The sequence below is a fragment of the Schistocerca nitens genome, chromosome 4 (genome assembly GCF_023898315.1).
Source record: "Schistocerca nitens isolate TAMUIC-IGC-003100 chromosome 4, iqSchNite1.1, whole genome shotgun sequence".
NCBI classification, from domain to species: Eukaryota; Metazoa; Arthropoda; class Insecta; order Orthoptera; family Acrididae; genus Schistocerca; species Schistocerca nitens.
In genome coordinates, this window is record NC_064617.1 from 801749085 (window position 1) to 801774868 (window position 25784).

A 25784-nucleotide genomic window follows, 5' to 3' on the forward strand; every position below is an offset into this window, starting at 1 on the left:
CAGAACAATGCCCCTTCTCACGAGGTGGCTATCACGCAGCGAAAGTTGGCAGATTGTCACTGTTAAATCGTCAAATATGCCCTCTATTTACCTGACTTGGACCCCTCGGACTATTATCTGTTCCCAAACCTCAAGAAACATCTGAAGGGAAGACGAGTTCCGAACACTGGGGAAGCCAGAAGGGCTATGGACGAGTGGTTTGCAGCACACTCGATTTTTAAAAATTTTTTTTAGATGCGTTAAAGAAGCTCAAACAAAGATGCCATAAATGTGCTGAGCTCAAGGAGGAATATGTTGAGTACATTTTTTTTCAAACTCATAACAGCATTTCTTCTTTATAAGGCCAAGGACTTACCAGAACCCTCTCGTACATATGCAACAACATATATACAATTGAAGACACTTTAAGTGTTACTCTACTATGAAGAAACTGCCACAGAAGTGGACTGCACCAAAGTAATTGAAAGTTTGGTGAAAAAGAAAAGTTAATGAGAGGAAACCACCGCACTTGCGACTTGTTTGAAAAATTACTTTGCAACTACACTCCTGGAAATTGAAATAAGAACACCGTGAATTCATTGTCCCAGGAAGGGGAAACTTTAATGACACATTCCTGGGGTCAGATACATCACATGATCACACTGACAGAACCACAGGCACATAGACACAGGCAACAGAGCATGCACAATGTCGGCACTAGTACAGTGTATATCCACCTTTCGCAGCAATGCAGGCTGCTATTCTCCCATGGAGACGATCGTAGAGATGCTGGATGTAGTCCTGTGGAACGGCTTGCCATGCCATTTCCACCTGGCGCCTCAGTTGGACCAGCGTTCGTGCTGGACGTGCAGACCACGTGAGACGACGCTTCATCCAGTCCCAAACATGCTCAATGGGGGACAGATCCGGAGATCTTGCTGGCCAGGGTAGTTGACTTACACCTTCTAGAGCACGTTGGGTGGCACGGGATACATGCGGACGTGCATTGTCCTGTTGGAACAGCAAGTTCCCTTGCCGGTCTAGGAATGGTAGAACGATGGGTTCGATGACGATTTGGATGTACCGTGCACTATTCAGTGTCCCCTCGACGATCACCAGTGGTGTACGGCCAGTGTAGGAGATCGCTCCCCACACCATGATGCCGGGTGTTGGCCCTGTGTGCCTCGGTCGTATGCAGTCCTGATTGTGGCGCTCACCTGCACGGCGCCAAACACGCATACCACCATCATTGGCACCAAGGCAGAAGCGACTCTCATCGCTGAAGACGACACGTCTCCATTCGTCCCTCCATTCACGCCTGTCGCGACACCACTGGAAGCGGGCTGCACGATGTTGGGGCGTGAGCGGAAGACGGCCTAACGGTGTGCGGGACCGTAGCCCAGCTTCATGGAGACGGTTGCGAATGGTCCTCGCCGATACCCCAGGAGCAACAGTGTCCCTAATTTGCTGGGAAGTGGCGGTGCGGTCCCCTACGGCACTGCGTAGGATCCTACGGTCTTGGCGTGCATCCGTGCGTCGCTGCGGTCCGGTCCCAGGTCGACGGGCACGTGCACCTTCCGCCGACCACTGGCGACAACATCGATGTACTGTGGAGACCTCACGCCCCACGTGTTGAGCAATTCGGCGGTACGTCCACCCGGCCTCCCGCATGCCCACTATACGCCCTCGCTCAAAGTCCGTCAACTGCACATATGGTTCACGTCCACGCTGTCGCGGCATGCTACCAGTGTTAAAGACTGCGATGGAGTTCCGTATGCCACGGCAAACTGGCTGACACTGACGGCGGCGGTGCACAAATGCTGCGCAGCTAGCGCCATTCGACGGCCAACACCGCGGTTCCTGGTGTGTCCGCTGTGCCGTGCGTGTGATCATTGCTTGTACAGCCCTCTCGCAGTGTCCGGAGCAAGTATGGTGGGTCTGACACACCGGTGTCAATGTGTTCTTTTTTCCATTTCCAGGAGTGTATTAGCAATAGTAACTCAACGTGGCCTGTACAAAGTTTGCTGCAAACTTATTGATTAAAGTTAGCCGGCCGAAGTGGCCGTGCGGTTAAAGGCGCTGCAGTCTGGAACCGCAAGACCGCTACGGTCGCAGGTTCGAATCCTGCCTCGGGCGTGGATGTTTGCGATGTCCTTAGGTTAGTTAGGTTTAACTAGTTCTAAGTTCTAGGGGACTAATGACCTCAGCAGTTGAGTCCCATAGTGCTCAGAGCCATTTGAATAAAGTTATGTTCTCGTACACGCGACTGCAGAGATATAATGCACTGGCCACGTTCGACGTGACAGACGTATTTCCACCTTTCTTGGATGGGTTACCTATGGGTTAACTCCTCATTTCCATAGCGGAGTTAATTCTGTCGATGATGGACGAACCTTCAATCCAGACGATTTCGGATTGCCGAATGCAGAGATGGTTGTTTTATAAAACTGATGGCTGTTTTCCCTCTCCATTCCTGTCCAATCCGAGATTGTGGCTGGCTCTGAGCACTAGAACTTAGAACTACTTAAACCTAACTAACCTAAGGACATCACACACATCCATGCCCGAGGCAGAATTCGAACCTGCGACCGTAGCGGTCGCGCGGTTCCAGACTGTAGCGCCTAGAACCGCTCTGCCACTCCGGCCGGCTCCGAGATTGTGTTCGGTCTCTAATGACCTCGTCATCGACAGTACATTAATTCCTACTTTTAATCTGTTTTATTATTTGAGATGTAGCACATGTTTTGATACCACACATTTTCCTTGGAGGAGACACAATGAAATCTTCATCTTATTATAAGTTTTTGGATGTTTCAATACTATCAAATCTGAACTCCAGATCGCTGAAGTACTTACGTTGCCATTCGTCAGCCATCCCACGACGTACGGTGCCAATATGCCAGCGGCGTTTGCGAACGTGTTAGAAATGCCGAGCATGGTGCCCGAAAAGTTGGGCGCGATGGCGAGCAGGTTCATGGAGTTGCCCGTGTACTGCGCGCCCATGCACAGACCATTGATGGCGAGGAGCGCGATGATGCCCGCCACGTCACAGCCCACCAGCGTGATCACGATCAGCATCAGCGCCGGTGGCACAGCGGCTGCAAGTGACACCACCACGTCAGTCATGTGAAACGAGAATCATATTCGCATTTGAGAATATTACGAAACTTTCGCTGTACTACGCAATGGGCGGGTATAGCGGATAGAAATGTACTGTATTCATGGAGGATTACAACACACACTTCGCTAGATGACAGTATCATATACGTTATAACTTGTAATAGAATATAGACTTTTTTTTCCTTTATTGTAATTTCATGCCTCAGATGAGGCGGGCCAGCAGCAGCCTACATACACCGCTCTCCGGCCAATAGATACAACAGATAGACATAGAAGACAGAAAACATATAAAGCATGGTAATACGAGGTGCATTCAAGTTCTAAGGCCTCCAATTTTTTTTCTACAGACTGGAAAGAGGTAGAAACATGCGCATTGTTTTAAAATGAGGCCGCGTTCGTTGTCAATACGTCCCAGAGATGGCAGCACCCTATGGCAGATAGAATTTTACCACCAGCGGCGAGAATGAGAACTGTTTTAAATACTTAAAATGGCGACGTTTTCCTTACTTGAACAGCGTGCAATCATTCGTTTTCTGAATTTGCGTGATGTGAAACCAATTGAAATTCATCGACAGTTGAAGGAGACATGTGGTGATGGAGTTATGGATGTGTCGAAAGTGCGTTCGTGGGTGCGACAGTTTAATGAAGGCAGAACATCGTGTGACAACAAACCGAAACAACCTCGGACTCACACAAGCCGGTCTGACGACATGATCGAGAAAGTGGAGAGAATTGTTTTGGGGGATCGCCGAATGACTGTTGAACAGATCGCCTCCAGAGTTGGCATTTCTATGGGTTCTGTGCACACAATCCTGCATGACGACCTGAAAATGCGAAAAGTGTCATCCAGGTGGGTGCCACGAATTCTGATGGACGACCACATGGCTGCCCATGTGGCATGTTGCCAAGCAATGTTGACGTGCAACGACAGCACGAATGGGACTTTCTTTTCGTCGGTTGTGACAATGGATAAGACGTAGATGCCATTTTTCATCCAGAAACAAAGCGCCAGTCAGCTCAATGGAAGCACAGAGATTTCACCGCCACCAAAAAAATTTCGGGTAACGGCCAGTGCTGAAAAAATGATGGTGTCCATGTTCTGGGACAGCGAGGGCGTAATCCTTACCCATTGCATTCCAAAGGCATCCTTCGAAAATGTTTTGAAGAACAAATTCCTTCCTGCACTGCAACAAAAACGTCCGGGAAGGGCTGCGCGTGTGCTGTTTCACCAAGACAACGCATCCGCACATCGAGCTAACGTTCCACAACAGTTTCTTCGTGATAACAACTTTGAAGTGATTCCTCATGCTCCCTACTCACCTGACCTGGCTCCTAGTGACTTTTGGCTTTTTCCAACAATGAAAGACACTCTCCGTGGCCGCAAATTCACCAGCCATGCTGCTATTGCCTCAGCGATTTTCCAGTGGTCAAAACAGACTCCCAAAAGAAGCCTTCGCCGATGCCATGGAATCATGGCGTCAGCGTTGTGAAAAATGTGTACGTCTGCAGGGCGATTACGTCGAGAAGTAACGCCAGTTTCATCGATTTCGGGTGAGTACTTAATTAGAAAAAAAATCGGAGGCCTTAGAACTTGAATGCACCTCCTACATGATGAACATTACATGATATATTAAAAGCCGTGCGGTTGTCACCAGCAGAACAGACGAAGACAACGGAGAAACACTGATGCACGGAAACACTGGTGACGATCATCGGCGATGCACTCACAAACACACTGATGAAAGGGGGGGGGGGCTGCCTCCAGGTGGAAGGGAGAAGTAGGAGGGGGGGAAAGAGGGGGTGTGGAGCGAGTTGGAGAAAGAGGGCAGAGTGGGGGGAGGAATAAAGACTGCCACGCGTACGTTTATATACTGAGGTGATAAGTCATGGGATAACGACATGCACGTGCACAGATGGCAGTAGTATCGCGAACACAAGGTATAAAAGGCCAGAGTACTGGCGGTGCTATCATTTGTACTCAGGTGATTCATGTGACATTCCATTTCGGAAATCGTTTGGGAGCTGAATATTGCGAGATCCACAATGTCAAGAGTGTACCAAAAATACCAAATTTTAGGCATTACCTCTTACCACGAACAACGAATGGCCGACGGCCTTCACCTAACGACCGAGAGCAGCGGGAATTGGGTAAAGTTGTCAGTGCTAAGAAACAAAGAACACTGTGTAAAATATCTGCAGAAATAAATGCGAGATATACGACGAACGTATCCGTTAGGAGAATGCGGCGAAAATTGCCATTAATGAGCTTTGGCAGCAGACGATCGACGTGAGTGCCTTTGCTAACACCACGCCTCTCCCGGACTCGTGACCATATCGGTTGGGCCCTGGAATACCGGAAAACCGTGGCCTCGTCAGACGAGTCCCAATTTCAGGTTGCAAGAGCTGATGGTAGGGTTCGGGTGTGGCGCAGACCCCACGAAGGCATGGGCCCAAGTTGTCAACGAGGCACTGTGCAAGCTGGTAGAGGTTTCATAATGGTGTGGACTGTGTTTACATGGACTGGACTCGGTCCTCTGGTCCAACTGAACCGATCATTGACTGGAAATGGTTATGTTCGGCTAATTGGATATCATTTTCAGCCACTCACGGTCTGCGTGTTCATTGAATCTTTATGGATGACTATGCGCCATTGAGAACATTCTGGACAGTTCGAGCGATTGATTTGGCCACCCAGGTCGCCCGACATGTGTCGCATCGAACATTTTGCGGACATCACCGAGAGGTCAATTTGTGCACGATATCCTGCATCGGCAACACTTTCACTATTATGGACGGCTATACAGGCAGCATGGCTCAGTTTTTCTACAGGGGGCTTTCAACGACTTGTTGAGTCCACTCCACGTCGAGTTGCTGAACTACGCCGGCCAAAAGGAGGTGCGACACGATATTAGGAGGTTCAAAATGGTTCAAATGGCTCTGAGCACTATGGGACTCAACTGCTGAGGTCATTAGTCCCCTAGAACTTAGAACTAGTTAAACCTAACTAACCTAAGGACATCACACACATCCATGCCCGAGGCAGGATTCGAACCTGCAACCGTAGCGGTCTTGCGGTTCCAGACTGCAGCGCCTTTAACTGCACGGCCACTTCGGCCGGCTATTAGGAGGTATTCAATGGATTTTGTCACCTCAGTTCGGAATACACTGGTGTGCAAGACTTCAGAACGAAAACTACTTTCACAAGATGTGTCACTGCGAAATAACATAGTTCGAATAAACTTGGACAATACTTAGAAATAAATACTACAGTACTATGCAGCACAGAAAGTACCTGAAAGAAATACCCAATGAGAAAAACATTGACACTTTTATTCGAAGACAGTAATTGCACTGAGAACATCACGATTCATGACGGCCCCCTGGAAACTACAAAAGACGGGACATAGTTGTTAATAGCGTGTCTTAGCACTACAGACAGCAATACATGCTCTGCAACGCGCTCGCATGCTGCTCAGAAGACTAGTAAGGAGTTGTTGTGGTCGGGCTTTTCATTCCTCCATCAGCGCGGTTAACAACTGCTGGATATTCGTCGGTGCACGTCGATGTGCTGCAATACGTCTGTTCAACGCATCCCACACGTGCTCTATAGAGTTTAAATCGGAAGATTTCGGGCAAAATGATCCCTCATTTTCATTTATTTCCACCTAGCAGTTAATATGTTATGTTACATTATCTAGTTCGTTCTTAAGTTTTGTAGAGCAGAGTACATATTGTACTTTGCTTTTATAAAGTTGTATTCCTGCTGTCTTTGGCATTCAGTTAACACGCTTTTCACGCATATAGCGGCTCTTATATTTCCAGAGTCGGGACTCTCGTTATTTACCTTTTTTTCAGGCTGTTGACCTCTACATAACTCTCACACCAAATCCTCAATAATTTCTTTGGTATATTTTTGTCTTCCTCTGCTCCTATTGTGTCTCCCCTTCACTGCTTCTTCCAGCACGGTGTTAACTATTCCTACATGCCGCAGCAGATGCCCCACTAACCTCTCCCTTTTTCTGTAAGTGTCTTCCATAGCAGTCAAATGCAAAATTTCTAGGAATGAATATTGATTCTCAGTTGAAGTGGTGTGAACACACAAAGGTGCTTTCAAACAGAATGTCATCAGCATGTTATGCCCTTAGAATCCTATCATCAGTATGTAACATGCTGTGTCTTTTAGTTACATATTATTCATATGTACCCTCAATTCTTAGCTATGGCATTCTTTTTTGGGGAACAAACTCACAAAATATGAACACAGTTTTCAAACTCCAGAAAAGAGCCATACTGTTCAAAACCCTGGGGATTTTAACTGCTCCAGGTGAATACATTTACTAGTCAGTTATACACATCAAAAATAACATTGGTAATTACTGCACAAACAGTTCTGTCCATGACCATGCAACAAGAGATATATTCAACGTACATTTACCAAGAAAAAATAATATAAAACTCAAAACAGCATTTTCTACCAAGAAATAAAACTATATAATAAATTACCAAAAGAGATTAAAGAAATTGCAAATATACACTTATTTAAAAAGGCAGCTAAAAAGTACCTGTTATGCAATACATTTTATACATTGAAGGATTACAAAACAGAGTATGGGTGTGATAAAAAAAATGTTGTACAAAAAAATAATAATTATAAAACATCCAACATTCCACATACCACCTTCACTTTATGTTTTTTCCTTCTTTTTTCCTTTCTAGAAATACTTACCCCCAAGCTATGCATAGCACAGTACTAACACCTGCTCCTCTTCCTTAGCTCAACATCTCACACATTATGGAGGGATGCTGATATGTGTGTGTAGTGAGTCAAGCGTTATGAAACAATGAGTGTATAGTGTGTGCAGTGACTGATAGTGAGATATGAGTGAATGGTGTGGCATTACATTATTTAATAAGTTACTTGTAAAAAAAGTATCGTATACCAGGAGTAAATCTAATGATTATTTCTAACTAGAAGTCTGTAAATATGTGTGTATACGAATTAGATTATTTTAAATTGGTCTAAACTTGTAAATACTTTGACATGTCCTATATCCTTGTAAAAAGAGATCTACAGATGAATAAAGCTACTACTACTACCACTACTTCTACTACGTTCTCCACATCTACATTTTGTACTTTATCTGTCCACTTAATTTTCAACGTTCTTTGGTAGCATCACACTTCAAATACTTCCAGTGTCTTCTCCAAATTTCCAATGGACCACATTTTGGTTCAAATCAAGACTATGCTCCAGACATACTTAATTTCAACATCATTAACTAATACCAGTAGGTCTTTTTTATTTAAGTACATTGTCTTCTCGATTCTTCCTCGTTTCAGCCTGCTTTGTAGTATTGCTCCCTAGACAGACGAATTCTTTCACTTCTTCCAGTACTGAGTCATTCCCAATTTCGTCGTTATCCTCCTCTTTACCTACTGTTCATAGGCGTCGTCTTTGCTCTGTTTATCCTTTAGACATATTTCGCCCTTTGTGTCAGCTCTATTCCTTTCAACCTTTCTAACTCTTCCTTACAACCAGACCGAGAGCTATGTCGTCTGCGATCTTTTGCATTAGGATCAGTTCTTACCTTTAAAATCTATTAAAAAATATTCTTACCCTTCCTTTTTTGCTTGTTCGACTTTCAACCCGTAACAAGTCCTTGCATCCTTGTTAACGCGAATTTTCCTACCTTTTACAAGTCCCACATGGATTTTCTGGTTGTTGTAGAAATACATTACTTCAGTGGTACGTCACTGAGACAGTGTGCTGGGAATACTCACTGATGCCGTTGAAGATGCGGTAGCCGTTGATCTTGGACACCTTGCCGCTCGTGATGAGGTAGTCGAGGATACCGCTGTAGACGACGCTGCCCAGACCTCCCACGATGTACGGGACCGCCGACAGCGCAGAGTTCTGCACAGACAGGACGCAGCAGTTACCATCAGATCCGCCTCATGACGGCATTAATGCCTGCTCTTCTCTGATTCCCATTCAAAGCGTTGTTTTTGTGCTGACTTCGGTGTTGCGCTGGGTGTGTGCAGAAAGTTCGCATCAGGGATGAATGGGACAGAATTTTCAGCTCTTAATGTGCTCTCTGTACCTCGTTTAGAAATGTCTTTGTGGTCTCTCTATTTACTGACTCTATCAGCCCAGTATTTTTACCGTATAGTCGAAATTTCATCCTTAATTTTTTAGTAGATTACCTTTAAGTGAAATTTTTGTTACCACAGTATATGTTAAAGTACATGCATAAATGCTGGTGTAGGCGTTTTGTAACTGTAGTTTATATATAAGTTTATTCACTATGTGGTGCAACATTGTTGTTATGAAGTAATACTGGCGTTTATATGAATTCATTTGAAAAGTAGTTTTTGTTGGAACCTCGTTAGTCTCTCTGTGACGTGTCTATGCACCATAGACTTATTTGTTGGTTACTTGTATTATGGCGTCTGTTTCCTTGTTGTAGATTCGCCTTACAAGAGGGTTTTGTTGACTTTCTCTACCGTGACTGAAGCTGGCTAAGTGACTCGATTTTCCTTCTTGTCTCCGCGATATCTCTGAGGACATAGTACGTAATCGCAAGTTTGTGATCGTGTGTTCTTGGAGTTACTGAATAAGAAGCACTGTAAAGTATGTACACGACGAATCATGTTGCTTAGATTGGAAACTCCTGTTGATGTTTTTTTCCGTTTTTTTTAGATTTAAATTAGTGTTATATAAACTCCGCCTTATCTAAAACAATTTCTTTCTTTCTTTTTTTTCCAGATATGTTTCGACATCTATGTATCATCGTCTGTGGTTCAATCGAATCGCATGGCGGATTAACGACAAGCGTAGACGTGCCGGCCAACCTAGATGTGGCTTTTAGGCGGTTTCCCCCATTCCTATAGCTGAATGCCGGGCAGGTACCAAGTCCCGCATCAGTTACACAATTCGCAACGTTTGGTGCACGAATTACACTACACGCAGACGGTTGGGGGGGGGGGGAGGTACACAAATTCCGTGCTGTGGAGGGAGGGGGAAGGTCAGCGGATTGGCAACAGAAACAGCATCCGGCCAATCCATAAAGTAACAATGCCAAATCCGTTCATAATCCTGCCTATCCTGTGTCGATGCGTGGCAAAGGCACAAGAAAAGGAAGTTATTATCTTAGGCATTAGTGTGTAATGAAAAGTGGGAGTGACTCCAAGTTATATTTTTTAGGTGGGGCGGGGGCGTAATAGTAACAAACAGCGACCCCGATTCCCTCCAGTACCGAACGCTGGATCTGCGCCTAGCCCCTGACAAATGTAAAATTACGAAAATCAAAAATATTAGATGAACTCGAAAATTTTTCAAGCGCCGTGTGACACGACATAGTTCCAGATACTGCCGTCATCTTAATATATCTCGAAATATTATTTCCCAGGAGATAACAGTTATTAGAGCAATCAGTTAGCAATTCAAAGAATACTTCTTCCATGATAGATACGCACTCTCGCGATAAGAGATAATTTACTACAGCTCTTGAAATTATCTCTCACGTATAACCTTGATATAAAATCACTACATTACCCCCAAGTAAACATTTAAGATATTCTATGTCGCAGCCTTCAAGTTCCATGTCGTTCTCATGGACTTTGTATCGATTTGTGAAATATGCTAACGATATGTTGATCCTCAGTATCACTACATAAATTTGAGATAAAACTTCCCATTTTGTACCCAACTAAAATTTTACAGCAGGTACATTCTTGTTCAAAGCGCAGCAAACATGGAAAGTGGATTACAGAAAAGTTAAATTACTACAAGCATATGCTAATTATAGTTCAATCCTGTGCATGAAATTACAATTTATGCCTTCAATGGCAAGTGGACTTTTTGAACACTGATGGGAATAAACATGTGAAATGTATTTCATAGCTGTCAGAAATACATGCTCAATGGTCGAAAGGTTATGAAAGACTCGAATTTGGGCACGCTATTTTACTAGAAGCTGTTCGAGAGGAACAGTCTCAAAAGCCTTCTGGAAATCTAGAAATATAGAATCAACATCGCCTGTCGATAGAACTCATTACTTCTAGTGAATAAAGAGCCAGTTGTTTTCCATAAGAATGATATTTTCTGGATCCGAGCTGGCTAAGGCCAATAGATAGTTTTCTTCGAGCTATTTATAATTTTCAAACTCAGAATATGTTCCAAAATCCTACTGTAAATCGATATCACTAATCTGGGCCTATAATTCAGTCGATTACTTCTGTATCCTTTTTTTGGGATTTGGTGTGATCTGTGTGTGGCTTGTGTAACTTTCCAAGCTTTAGATACGGATCTGTTATCGAGCGAGCGGTTGCAAATGATTGGTGAAAATGTAGTTATGTCATCAGCATATTCCGAAAGAAACCTAAATGGTATACCATTGAGACCTGAAAACTCGTCTTTATTGAATGAATACGTTGCTTCATTGCACCGAAATTATCTAGTTCCATGTTGCTCATGTTGGCAACTTTTCTTGATCCGAATCATGTAATATTTACTGCATATTCTTTGGGGAAGGAATTTTGGCAAATCGTCTTTAGTAACTCTACTTTAGTGACGCAGTCATGGTTGACATTATCATTACTAGCATGCAATAAAGGTAGTGGTTGTGTCTTACCGCTGGTGTACTTTATATACGACCAGAACATTTTTGGATTTTTTGCTAGATTTCGATATAGAGTTTCATTATGGGTGCTATTAAAAGCATCTCACATTGAAGTCCGCACTAGTTCGAGCATCTGAAAACTGTTGCCAATCTTGGTGCTTTCGGATTGTTTTTTAAATCTTATCCTTTTTCGTTCCTTCTGCAACACTATCTTGACCTGTTTCTTGTGCCATTGAGGATCTGCTCCGTTTGTTATTGATATACTTAGTATGAAGCTCTTAATTTAAGTCAATACTATTTCTATGAATTTAGCCACATTAGGTCTACACTTACATAGTTTAGAACGAATGGAGACTATCTCTTAGGAATTCGCCAAGCGAATTTATTCCTACTTTTTTAAATAGATACATTTTGCGATAATTTTTGGTGAGTTTGAATCCTACGGTATCTGTCTTGGTACGACGGTGTAGTCATCCCTGTATCCGTCATCACGATCTCTATTTGCACAGGATATTTTGTTCTAAGAGGTCTAGTATGTTATCGCTATCATTTACGCTTCCTGTGGGCTCCTGAACTAAATGATCAAGATTATTCGTTTCTGTATGGACCTAAAGCACAAAAGTAAAATTTTGTTGCGCTGCACTGCCCCGTGAGCAGGAAACCTAGGTTCTGACCTCAGCCTTGGTACAAGGTCTACATATACAAATCATAGATATTTGAGACTTATAAGGTCTCTCAAACCACATAGTTTCATTTAATTAAAATTTAAGCATTCTCGGAAGTCTAGGAATTTCCAGCACCAATATTTTGTCAGTACCAATGTCGTTAACAGGCAACAATCGTTGAGATTGTCAATTCCAGTGATGGATTACTCACACCTGGCGAATTTTTATTGTGAAGAAATATTTAACGTCCAATTAGAGGTTCATTTTAAAGCTCTATAGAACTAGGAATAACCTCAAACCATACCAGCTGTAAATAGTTATGTTAAAAAACATAGCCCACAGAAAATAATAAGAATGATCGTATCAGTGTGTATGTAGCCTTGAATCTATTATTTTCGAAAATAAGGTGTTCTGGCTAATCACTTGCTGCTTGCCATACAAACAGCTAAAGGTCTTAGCACTTATTAACAGGGTATTTACAGATAAGTCCCTGAAGACAGCACACCCTCAATTCTTCATAATCACTTCAAGATATGGAAAGAAGGCATATAGAAAGCGATAACAAGCGAAGGGGGCAAGCTTTTTTATATGGTTAACATTTGAAACTTTTTCTTGTTATGGTATACAGCAGTAATTAAGGCTTTTTCCTTGAAACAGTGTTTTGAGATCACGTAGAAGATCGTAAAGGCAGAGAAAATGTGTGTCAGTCCACAAAGAGAAAGTTCTCGCAAAGAAAAAGCAAGAAAATTTGTGAAATATATACCGACACCACTTCCTTGTGAATGTAACCTACTCGAGCTGAAACTGCGCTTTGTCGCGTACACCGATCCTAAATTAGCAGTTTTCTTGGGAAAAGTTTCGATGTGAACAATGACGCATACTGCTTAACTGTAATTTTAGTTTCTTAAGCTATCGAATCGCTTTGGAAAGTACTTCTTCCTATTGAACAAAAACATATTTATACATACAAAGTGTTTCCGTGAAGACGCAACAGAGTTCCAGGAATAATTGAGGTGGGCAACAGAGCTGCTGAAACGACTCAATCGAATGTCAGAAGCGAAAATGACAAAATTTGTAATTTAACGCACGTCTGATGACAATGAGTAAATTGTAGGTGGACACATTTTTTGTAAATGTTTTATTTGTCTGCAAAACTTTCACAGGATCCTCACCTTCTATGCTGGCACGTGGAATGGGCGTAAAAATCTCTGTCACATGCAGTTCGCACAAATCCAGTGTTGTCACAGGCGACTAGAATTTTTGCAAGTCTCTACAGATGATTCGTATATAACACACAAACAGATGTCAAGTGAGATCAATAGAGGCTAATGGACCGATCACGGAAAAAAGATCTCTTCCTGTGTACCTTTCGCAGAATGTACTTTAACACCACAACTCTGTGGATGATCATACATTTTTTACGTGTTTTGCGAAGTTTGCGCCGTTAGTTGTGCTGAATATTATTCTTGTAAATAAGTTGTCAAGTTACATATGCTACTTGTTATTTAAGAAAGAGAATACGCATGAAATGTTGACATTTTCTAAGTAGACATGCCGGCCTAGTCAGGGAAAGGTTATGGTCAAAGAGTGTAGTAAATTGAAAATGCATTATCGCTGGGCGTCCGAGCGCGCCAAAAAAGTAGCAGTTGAGAGTCGTGAGGAGACGATTGGTGCCGTTGGTTGTGTGTATTCGCTGGTGTGACTATGCAAAAGTGCGGGGACAAAAAGTCTGTTTCCGAACTGCGGAGCAGTGAAAATTGAATTAGTTGTGTTGGCGGATGATTAATATGGGCAAGCTATGGCATTTATTGGGCACAGTACAAATGCAGCAACAGTAATTCACGTAACATCAAGAGTACTGTGGGCCCTTGTTATTGTCTATGGTACGGCAAGAAGATTAACCTGTGCCCTATTTACCGCTAAATGAAGCCACTCGACAAAGCAACGGCATCATAAAGTGAAGTAAGAACTAAACTTTTTATAAGTAGAAGTGCAATAGACTGATCAGCGTAGTTGGAATTTTATTGCTTGAATAATATTGTTTTCGTGCATTTTGTCACGTAAATAATTTTCGTAAGTCATTATCCAAGTAGTTTCCATCCTATCCCTTTGTATGAACCGAGATAATCAGAAAATGAACTGAAAATGAAGTGAACATCGATTTATTAATCATCAAAACATAATTTTTCCAACCTTTTGGACTGTTGCGTAATAATGAAATTTTTGGTTATAGTATGAATGATATCAGAAACAGAATGATGCAAAAGCCAGTATTAATTCATTTGCTAAAAATAGAGTAACTTTCAAAATAAAAAATTAGTAGTGAAAATTTACGTAACTCGGACACTGGATTTCATTGTCAAAGCACAGTTCTAATTTATAGCTTGTGGCATAATTTGTAAATTTTATTACAAAGAAATATCAAAGTAACTCCTAAATTCAAACAATATTTCCGCTTGTTGTTATTACGACAGTCAGTATTACGGTTTTAACGTAACAAAAAGATTTTGTCCACAGCCAGTAAACGATCTTACTTTAATTGACCTTTGAAAATTAATATAATATTTTGTATATGTTTGCTATTTGATTACTATCTAACTACTATGACATGTGTGGTGTGAAGTACTGGAAAGTGTGCGTTAGGTACTGTTCCTACGCCATGACGCCAATAACTATTGTTACGTAAGATTGCTTACGAGTACAAAATTCAGTGTTATACGTGTTCAAATGTGTTTGAATTCCTAAGGGACCAAACTGCTGAGGTCATCGGTCCCTAGACTTGCACACTACTTAAACTAACTTATGCTAAGAACAGCACACACACACCCATGCCCGAGGGAGGACTCGAACCTCCGGGGGAAGGTGCCGCGGATTCCGTGACGTGGCGTCTCAAACGACGCGGCCACTCCGCGCGGCTTCAGTTTCAGTTTAATTGTTCTTGTTCCGGTGAGGAGCTGGCGACCGTTGGTTATTTCATTAATGACATACTTTGAAAACCTTTCTTCCAAATTTTTCACTCACTACTGTTAATTAAAAAACTAGTTTACGTAATTAAAAATATGTAAAGTTAACCGAACCTTATTTCTAATCGTCATTGCCAAAGCACTGGGCAGTGGTGATTCGGTTATAACTTCATCTACTTCTCTGTTTTGCATTATTCGTCGGAATAGATGCCTTTTTCCCACAGATTAGGGGCTTTAGGTACACGGTCATATATTGCAAAAAAGCTTAATTAGCCGGAGATGTAGGAGGGTTATAGTGTTGTGCGTCCGTCCAAGAGAAATACGTGTAATGTGATAAGTACGTCATTCTTGGAACCACGTACGTGCGCTGAGATCAAGGAGAATATTTCTCAACAACGTCACCCTACTATCACCTCTTCTTGTGGTGTGCGCCTACGTGTTAGTCGAGTTTTCATAGCGTACAAAGGTATCAACGGCATACATAATAAATTAGTTTTCTATACAGCAGAAAACACGACTCGTATGCGATCATACTCCACTGGTATAGTTATCCTAAAACACTTTGAGGTTTCTAACTTTCAACCCATTCGTTTCCAGACAAGGGTTTCGTATCTCAAATGGGTACTTTAGTCCTTCTCCGGCATCACTCAGAATTTATTTCACCACTACGAAAACACATTTTATGTCTCCATAGTCCGCGCGGTTGGCCGTGCGGTCTAACGCACGGCTTTCCGGGCGGGAAGGAGCGCCTGGTCCCCGGTACGAATCCGCCCGGCGGGATTGTGTCGAGGTCCGGTGAACCGGCCAGTCTGTGGATGGTTTTTAGGCGGTTTTCCATCTGCCTCGGCGAATGCGGGCTGGTTCTCATTATTCCGCCTCAGTTACACTATATCGCCGATTGCTGCGCAAACAAGTTCTCCACGTACGCGTACACCACCATTACCCTACCACGCAAACATAGGGGTTACACTCGTCTAGTGTGAGACGTTCCCTGGCGGGGTCCACCGGGGGCCGAACCGCACAATAACCCTGAAATAGTGGTTCGGTGTAGGGCGGCGGAGGGGTGAAGTGTACTGCGATAGTCGTCGTGGGGTTGTGGACCACTGCGGCTGCGGCGGGGACGGAGCCTCTCCGTCGTTTCTAGGTCCCCGGTTAACATACAATACAATACAATACAATGTCTCCATAAATATAAAAAATTAGGATTATTAACTTTTGCTGTAAAATACTCGATTCTTTGCACACTATCACTAAGAGAAATATTGGTTCAGACACGTTGAACTGTGGCATGTCAGAAGTGTTATTTGATTCATCGTGTACATAATTTCCGGTGACTGAGATTTGTTTTTCAGATTAGCTCCATCTACTACCGCAAAAAGTAGCACCATTTCTTCATTTTTATTTTTGTCTCGCTGCCATTGCCCTGATGTAGTTGATGAAATTTTATTATTCGGATTCATTGTTCTTGTATTTAACGCTCCGGTGAACAACGTTTCCTATTGTGCATTTAGTAGATTACTACTGGGCGACAACGAGAAGCTCAACTTTATATATAATATAAATATACATATAATAAAAAACATGTATCTGTGGCAACATGCTAGCACCGTGAAACAGCCGAAAAAGGACGCATGGACGCGCTTAGACAGCGTGCGGAAGTGCGCGCAGAAAAATCACACGCACTCGTGACGAGTACTCACGCTGGAGATGTCGAAGTGCAGGATGTTGGCGAGGTAGGTGGGCCCGCTGGTGAGCAGCGTGAAGAAGCCCCAGCCGATGCCCAGGTGCATAGAGGCACACGCCCACAGCCCGGGGGTCGACAGCAGCTTCTTCCACGGGATGGGCAGCTTCCTCTGCGAACCAGACACACAGTACTTCCGATAAATGCTTTTTGGATGCCAAGAAATATTGCGTGTCCCTTTTAGCCTTGACCCATGGTTTTCAAGACGGCACGGAGAAAAATGCAAGTTGGATTTCGCATTACCGATATTTTCTGAAACCATGTTGGTTGGCGTATTTCTGTTCGATATACCTCACATATGAGGTCCTAACATTCTAAACGTACTAAGTACCAGTTTTTCAAAATTGGTTTTATTCGTTCTAAAGGCGCTACATCAGTGCGAGTATATGACGAAGGTACCGAATTGTAACGATGATGAATTAAAAAAAAGGTGGTGGTGGTAGCTGCACGGTCTTCTTCATTCTAAACCTACTCGGCAGTCAGCCTTGAATTACATCAGTTTAACGCGCGAACGTAATATTTGTCATATTGCTTGTCGTGTTGTTGGGGTTGGGTTGAATTGTTGTGGTGGAGGAGACCAGACAGAGAGGGCATCGGTCTCATCGGATTAGGGAAGGACAGGGAAGGAAGTCGGAGGATGGCCGGACGCGGGAATGAACCGTCGTCCTCCCGAATACGAGTCCAGTGTGCTAACCTCTGCACCACCTCGCTCAGTGTCGTGTTGTGAAAGTGACACCTGTATATTAGCAATATATCTGCAACAAATATTGTTTATTCCCCCTCTTACGCATTCGGATAAGCTCTTATGTCAGCTTTCATACTACAACTTCTGCCTTCATGCTCATGACAACAGTGAGGCCATAGGGTAGTTGTGACGTGAGCGTGAAGGTACTCGTGGAGCTAACAACAAAACATCATGCCTATTCCACATTATGAATTGTACTAACAATACCGCAAATGTAACTGATAACAAAGGGAAAACTGTAATTTGGAGTGCTAACTGGTGTGCACAAAACTAAACCCGTGTGCTAATATTTACTTGTATGTACATCCTCGTAGTGCCTTGTGGCGTATTTGATTGGATATAACATAAGAATCTGGTCTCAGACCACAGTTTCCTATCTTGTCATTGAAATTTTGCCTTTATGGAAAAACGCAAGACGTGATGATTTGCAGAAGTAATTATTTCAACACGCCCTACTTTACCGCCCAACATATTCACAATGGAAGAAATGGACTTTATTGATTTCCAGACCGCTGCTCATAAAGTCATCAAACAATAAAGCTACGAATCAGTGTTGCTGCATATAAAATCATCTCACGTAGAATAGTGCACATCAAAAGCACACTCAGTGACACTGAACAGCGGGAAAGTGCAAAATTCAAAAGAGAGGCAAAACTGTTGACAATTTCATTCATATACAACTTTCAGTAGCGAAGAATAGTTCACGATTGTCTGCCGAAAAAAAGGATATGTTTCCTATGATGCTCTTCATACCACATCACCACCGGCACGTTTTTTTACTCATTTGTTGAATGATACTGCGAACTGATGGTTTTGGTTTCATACTGTTACATGTGTTGTAAGGCGTCCGGTTTTTATGGACCTTACATGACTTGATACATAACGACAGCACGATACGGTATGAGATCCTCAGAAAATAATAATATATTATAGCAACAAAAGGCAATTGCAGTAATCTCATGTACCGAAAACTAACAAAACAATATCTACCAATATATGGACAGGGGCATGAATAAATAAGTTAAAGTGAAACGCATTTTGGAGACAAACCGAGCAGGTGGTTCATGGTATCGGAAAACCCCACTTAACAAGAGAACGGCGAGCTTCAGCACAGAAAGGGATAAGGCCAGAACAATACATTGTTCCTTTTAACGTAAATACGGCTGGGACCGAGGGTAAGTGGCTGGACGGCTTTAACAGGGCTAGGCTGCGAGCCGGTAAGCTAAGTTTACACACATTAGTCCACTCTCTTTACAAAGTGCGGACAATCTCACAGTGTTAAAATATTTATATTTTGGTATGTTTTGTCATCGATTATAGCATGATATCTCCGCTGGACGTACTTAGCCTATTTAGTCTGAATAATGTAATGCGTAAGACACATTTTGCTCTGAACTTTTAAATTTTCTTTTCCTGAACAATTCAATGTAATTTTTTCTGACCTTTCACTATAGTTTGTATTTGATGGATGATAATAAATGTTTAATACTATAAAGTGTTTCAAAATTCCTTTTACACACTTCTGGACGTTGTGGGGGGAATTAATAGGTCAAGTTTTACGTAGGAACCCGTGTTCGGAAACGTCATCTGACGCCGCTACAAAGAGTCAAAATTATAGGCGCCTGCGGCTATGAATGTATGTAGATACATGGTGATTCCTTGCTGATGTTACAGACTTTCTACAATGATGTAAAAGGATAAATGTGTCAATTTGAGGTGAGGGTCCCTGTACCGGAAACGAACGAGTCGAAAGTTACAAGCGAAAACTGTTCTCAAATGGCTCTGAGCACTATGCGACTCAACTTCTGAGGTCATCAGTCGCCTAGAACTTAGAACTAATTAAACCTAACTAACCCAAGGACAACACAAACATCCATGCCCGAGGCAGGATTCGAACCTGCGACCGCAGCGGTCGCTCGGTTCCAGACTGTAGCGCCTAGAACCGCACGGCCACTCCGGCCGGCTAAAACTGTTCTCATCCGACATGGGAATACATGTGCTGATGCTGTTGTTGCTAAGATTGTAGGGTAGGTAGCATTTCATGGACAAAAAAGGAAAATATGTCCGATAAACACGGACTCTAAAATGCATACCCGAGGAGCTATTAGAACTTGTTCATCTTTGCTGCTGTGAAAAACATCACCTGTATCGAACAAGTGCTCACAGCTCTTAAGGTATGCATTTTAGAGTCCATGTCTCCTGGGCATTTTTTCCTTGTTTTGGTCCATATTACAACCTCTGAAAGTTATGTGATCTACCCATCTAATCTTCAGCATTCTTCTGTAGCGCCACATTTCGAAAGCTTCTATTCTCTTCTTGTCCAAACTATTTATCGTCCATGTTTCACTTCCATACATGGCTACACTCCATACAAATACTTTCACAAACGACTTCCTGACACTTAAATCTATACTCGCTGCTAACAAATTTCCCTTCTTCAGAAACGCTTTCCTTGCCATTGCCAGTCTACATTTTATATCCTCTCTACTTCGACCATCATCAGTTATTTTGCTCCCCAAATAGCAAAATTCCTTTACTACTTTAAGTGTCTCATTTCCTAATCTAATTCCCTCAGCATCACCCGACTTAATTCGACTACATTCCATTATCCTCGAGCCGGCCGAAGTAGCCGTGCGGTTAAAGGCACTGCAGTCTGGAACCGCAAGACCGCTACGGTCGCAGGTTCGAATCCTGCCTCGGGCATGGATGTTTGTGATGTCCTTAGGTTAGTTAGGTTTAACTAGTTCTAAGTTCTAGGGGACTAATGACCTCAGCAGTTGAGTCCCATAGTGCTCAGAGCCATTTGAACCATTTGAGCCATTATCCTCGTTTTGCTTTTGTTGATGTTCATCTTATATCCTCGTTTCAAGACGCTATCCATTCCGTTCAACTGCTCTTCCAAGTCCTTTGCTGTCTCTGACAGAATTACAATGTCATCGGCGAACCTCAAAGTTTTTGCTATTTGGGGAGCAAAATAACTGATGATGGTCGAAGTAGAGAGGATATAAAATGTAGACTGGCAATGGCAAGGAAAGCGTTTCTGAAGAAGAGAAATTTGTTAACATCGAGTATAGATTTAAGTATCAGGAAGTCATTTCTGAAAGTATTTGTATGGAGTGTAGCCATGTATGGAAGTGAAACATGGACGATAAATAGTTTGGACAAGAAGAGAATAGAAGCTTTCGAAATGTGGTGCTACAGAAGAATGCTGAAGATTAGATGGGTAGATCACATAACTAATGAGGAAGTATTGAATAGGACTGGGGAGAAGTTTGTGGCACAACTTGACCAGAAGAAGGGATCGGTTGGTAAGACATGTTCTGAGGCATCAAGGGATCACCAATTCAGTATTGGAGGGCAGCGTGGAGGGTAAAAATCGTAGAGGGAGGCCAAGAGATGAATACACTAAGCAGATTCAGAAGGATGTAGGTTGCAGTAGGTACTGGGAGATGAAGAAGCTTGCACAGGATAGAGTAGCATGGAGAGCTGCATCAAACCAGTCTCAGGACTGAAGACCACAACAACAACAACATGGCGTTGTTGGATGACGTTTCCGGATGTGGGTTCCTGTGCCTCCAGAAGTGTCTAGAATGAATTGTGAAACACCTTGTATTTCGTATGTCATTCAATATCTTTTCTTTATTATATCTCAAAACAATACTTTTGGTCCACAGCACGTTTAGAATGTTAGCTCTTCATATGTTCTAGGATTCTACAAAACACGAATGAAGGCCATGACAGTAAAGTCGTATGGCATTGTTGGCTGGCGATACTAACTGTTAGGTAAAGCCGCCGTGTTCGAAATGGTTTTATTCCTTCGGTCACAGTGTCCCCTTACCGGATCGTTTATTAGAGCTGGGTCATACATGTATTTGAAGAATATAGCTAAGTATAAAGGATATATGTACAGCGTGATGTTGTATGATTACATTTGTGTTGTACGACGATGAGAGAAGGGAGAAAGTGAAACCTGATGCGGGCACGTAGCCCTCTCGAACAACACCAAGAGGACGGCCAGGCTAAACGTTTCCATCCGACACACAGATCACCATCAGCAATCTCACATACTCCCACTTCGTGACACCCTGCGGAGACGCTTGAAATTTAATCGAGGACATTGCTGCACAAACTGGTGATCAGGAAGTTCACGCCACCATCTCTGCTCGCATTGACGACCAAAAACCGGCAGTGAAAATTTCATCCATCACTAGGATTGGAACCGGCTTATCTCCGAGTCGAGCGCCAACAGACAGGCATGCGATAGTGACTGCGTTAGCACTGATTTTGGAACTTTTTAAACTGCAACGAATGATCTTATGGACCTTGCTTTTGGACTCAGTGTACTATTACAATAAACGCGAATTTTCTGTCCCACTGGGCTTTCTGTCTGCGCTATACCACATAGGGTTCAACGGACTGTGAATCTACGGTCAATACATTCAGTTTTTCATTTTGTGCCTGTAGTCACTCTATTTGTCTGATAAAGGGTTATTTCCTCATTTATAAAAGATCACACAGCTGTTGTGATATGGATCCGTAATCGGAAAGGAACAGGGCTCAAGATTCCTTACTAATAGCGCGAATTAGATTTTGTGTTGTTAGCAAGATAATTCTCGACGATTTAAGGCCTCTGTTTTGCCCTGTTCTGCCTCTGTTTCGTTAGTGATCCATCTCCAGAGACCACGATATAGACGCAACGATAAACTTTGCACTTCCGTCCATTGTTTCCATTTCAAGAGCCAAATTTTTGCTAGGTGGGAGTTGGTGCCACTTATTCGCAAAGGTATTCGGCAAAAAATTATAAATAATTCTTCATTAGTCAATAATTGCAGCAAATGAAGAATACGAGAAACATAGTCTAGGCTATGACGGTTATGTGTTACAGATTGTAATGGTTCTTTATTTAAGTGACGATTACGGCGCTCCAACCCCAGTTCTCGATACCAGTAATATCGTACTACTTTTCTGCGAAGTAACAGACATATTTTTGTGACAATATTCACATTTGGTTTTATTAATGTATAGGTACTCCGATGTATCGATATATTACAGCGATATGGTTCTTGTGTGTATTCATTTATGTGAGACCGTCATAATCTTTGACTTACTTGTAACCGTTTTGGCGCGAATGCGCACAGAGCAGTCTTTGTTTCACTTTGCAGAAGTTAAGTTGTCATCTGGCTTTGTAAAAGAATAGTCAAGTCTTGGGTTTGGTTAAAGTGGAAATTAAATGTATGAAGATTGATACAAAACTGTTTTATTGATAGTGTGACAATTAAGAAGAAGTATATGTGAATTTACAAGAAGTTTAATAAAAATGTGGATCGTGAACACCAAGTCAAAAATTATTTCTACCATTCCGTTATTCTGATCTGGGATTGTTTGATCATTAAGAATTTCCTGAAAAACGCCTTTTTTAGGTCTCGAAATATTGCTAAAATACAGATCTAGGGAATCACCCTAGAATCAACAAGATGAGCCATAACAACTTCAGCAAAATCTACGTGGGAAGCCATTCAAGATAAGTGCCAAAATTAATGACTTTTTTACAGTGGCTTCATTACTTCCATTCTGACGATCCATCCACAGTCAATAACTTTGTTGCCTCCCGATAAAGCGAACATATGCTGCGTGAGCAACATTATTAATCTGATTTCTAACCTACTTTGCAAGTGGTGGTATTGTTAGAAGTTACAGACTCACCTTGGCGGGCACCTTGCCCAGGGAAGCCTCGATGTAGCGCCGCTCCGCGGGGTCGATGCGCGGGTGCTTGGCCGGCGTGTCGTACACGAGGAACAGCCAGGGGATGTACCAGAGGATGCCGATGCCGCCGAACACGTAGAACACCAGCGGCCAGCCGACGCTCGTGTTGCACAGCAGGCCCGACACCGGCATCGTGATCACCGTGCCCAGGTACCCTCCTGCGTGCACACCACTCTATGGCACTCATCCTTCCCTACTAACTGTATCTAACAGCACACAGCGCATAGAAGTCCATTTTCAAGGTGTATCAAAGAGACATATAAACAGCTTCAAATCGCAGGTTGCCATGACCTAGTCACGTCCTGGTCGCAGAAGTATACAGGGTGGTCCATTGATCGTGACCGGTCCAAATATCTCACGAAATAAGCGTCAAACGAAAAACTATAAAGCTTTAAGGGGGAAACCAGATGGCGCTATGGTTGGCCCGCTAGATGATGATGCCATAAGTCAAACGGATATCAACTGCGTTTTCTTAAATAGGAACCCCCATTTTTATTACATATTCGTGTAGTACGTAAAGAAATTGGAATATTTTAGTTGGACCACTTTTTTCACTTTGTGATAGATTGCACTGTAATAGTCACAAACATAGGGCTCACAATTTTAGACGAACAGTTGGTAACAGATAGATTTTTTAAATAAAAATACAGAACGTAGGTACGCTTGAACATTTTATTTCGGTTGTTCCAATGTGATACTTGTACCTTTATGAACTTATCATTTCTGAGAACCTGTGAATACCACATTAATGCAATAAATGCTCGAAGTGATGTCCGTCAACCTCAATGCATTTGGCAATACGTGTAACAACATTCCTGTCAACAGCTAGTAGTTCGTCTACCGTAATGTTCACACATGGGACTGACAATGCGCTGACGCATGTTGTCAGACGTTGTCGGTGGATCACGATAGCAAATATCCTTCAACTTCCCTCACAGAAAGACATACGGGGACGTCAGATCCGGTGAACGTGTGTGCCGTGGTATGGTGCTTCGACGACCAATCCACATGTCATGAAATATGCTATTCAATACCGCTTCAACCACATCCATAATGTTGGAAGTACATCGCCGTTCTGTCATGCAGTGAAACATCTTGTAGTAACATCGGTAGAACATTACATAGGAAATCAGCGTACATTGCACCATTTAGATTGCCATCGATAAAATGGAGGCCAATTATCCTTCCTCCCACAATGCCGCACCAACATTAACCCGCCAAGGTCAGTGATGTTCCACTTGTCGCAGCCATCGTGGATTTTCCGTTGCACAACAGTGCATATTATGCCGGTTTACGTTACCGCTGTTGGTGAATGACGCTTCGTCGCTAAATAGAACGCGCAAAAATAATCTGTCATCGTCCCGTAATTTCTCTTGTGCCCAGTGGCAGAACTGTACATGACGTTCAAAGTCGTCGCCATGCAATTCCTGGTCATAGAAATATGGTACATGTGCAATCAATGTTGATGTAGCATTCTCAACACCGACGGTTTTGAGATTCCGGATTCTCGCGCAATTTGTCTGCTACTGATGTGCGGACTAGGCGCGACAGCAGCTAAAACACCTACTTAGGCATCTTCATTTCTTGTAGGTCGTGGTTGACGTTTCACATGTGGCTGATCACTTCCTGTTTCCTTAAATAACGTAACTATCCGGCGAACGGTCCGGACACTTGGATGATGTCGTCCAGGATACCGAACAGCATACATAGCACACGCCCGTTGGGCATTTTGATCGCAATAGCCATGGCAAACGGTCCATTTTAACACGGGTAATGTACCACGAAGCAATTACCGTCCGCACTGGCGGAATGTTACGTCATACCACGTACTTATACATTTGAGACTATTACAGCGCCATCTATCACAAAGCGAAAGAAGTGGCCCAACTAAAAGATTCATACTTCTTTACGTACTACACGAATATGTAATAAAAAATTAGGGTTCCTACTTTTAAAAAAACGCAGTTGATATCCGTTTGACCCATGGCAGCGCCATCTAGCGGGCCAACCATAGCGCCATCTGGTTTCCCCCTTCGAGCTAGACGAGTTTCGTTCTTTGTAGTTTTTTCGATTGTTGCTTATTTCGTGAGATATTTGGCCCGGTCACTATCAATACACACCCTGTATGCACTGAGTGACCAAAAGTGATGGAAAGGCACTGAATGTACCGCTAGTGAGTCGCTCCCC

The 25784-nt window shown here is 42.8% G+C and overlaps 1 protein-coding gene across 1 annotated transcript in view; it reads right to left on the reverse strand.

Annotated features, from left to right (window-relative positions):
* The window catches only part of LOC126252210 (sialin-like), a 70407-nt gene that overhangs the window by 9349 nt on the left and 35274 nt on the right, over nucleotides 1-25784 (reverse strand). Inside the window, exons 5-8 of the mRNA XM_049953081.1 lie at nucleotides 23538-23755; nucleotides 17049-17201; nucleotides 8881-9013; nucleotides 2836-3077 (exon numbers count right to left, since the gene is read on the reverse strand). Of these exons, the coding sequence (XP_049809038.1) occupies nucleotides 2836-3077; nucleotides 8881-9013; nucleotides 17049-17201; nucleotides 23538-23755 (746 nt within the window). The remainder of the gene's footprint in view (nucleotides 1-2835; nucleotides 3078-8880; nucleotides 9014-17048; nucleotides 17202-23537; nucleotides 23756-25784) is intronic.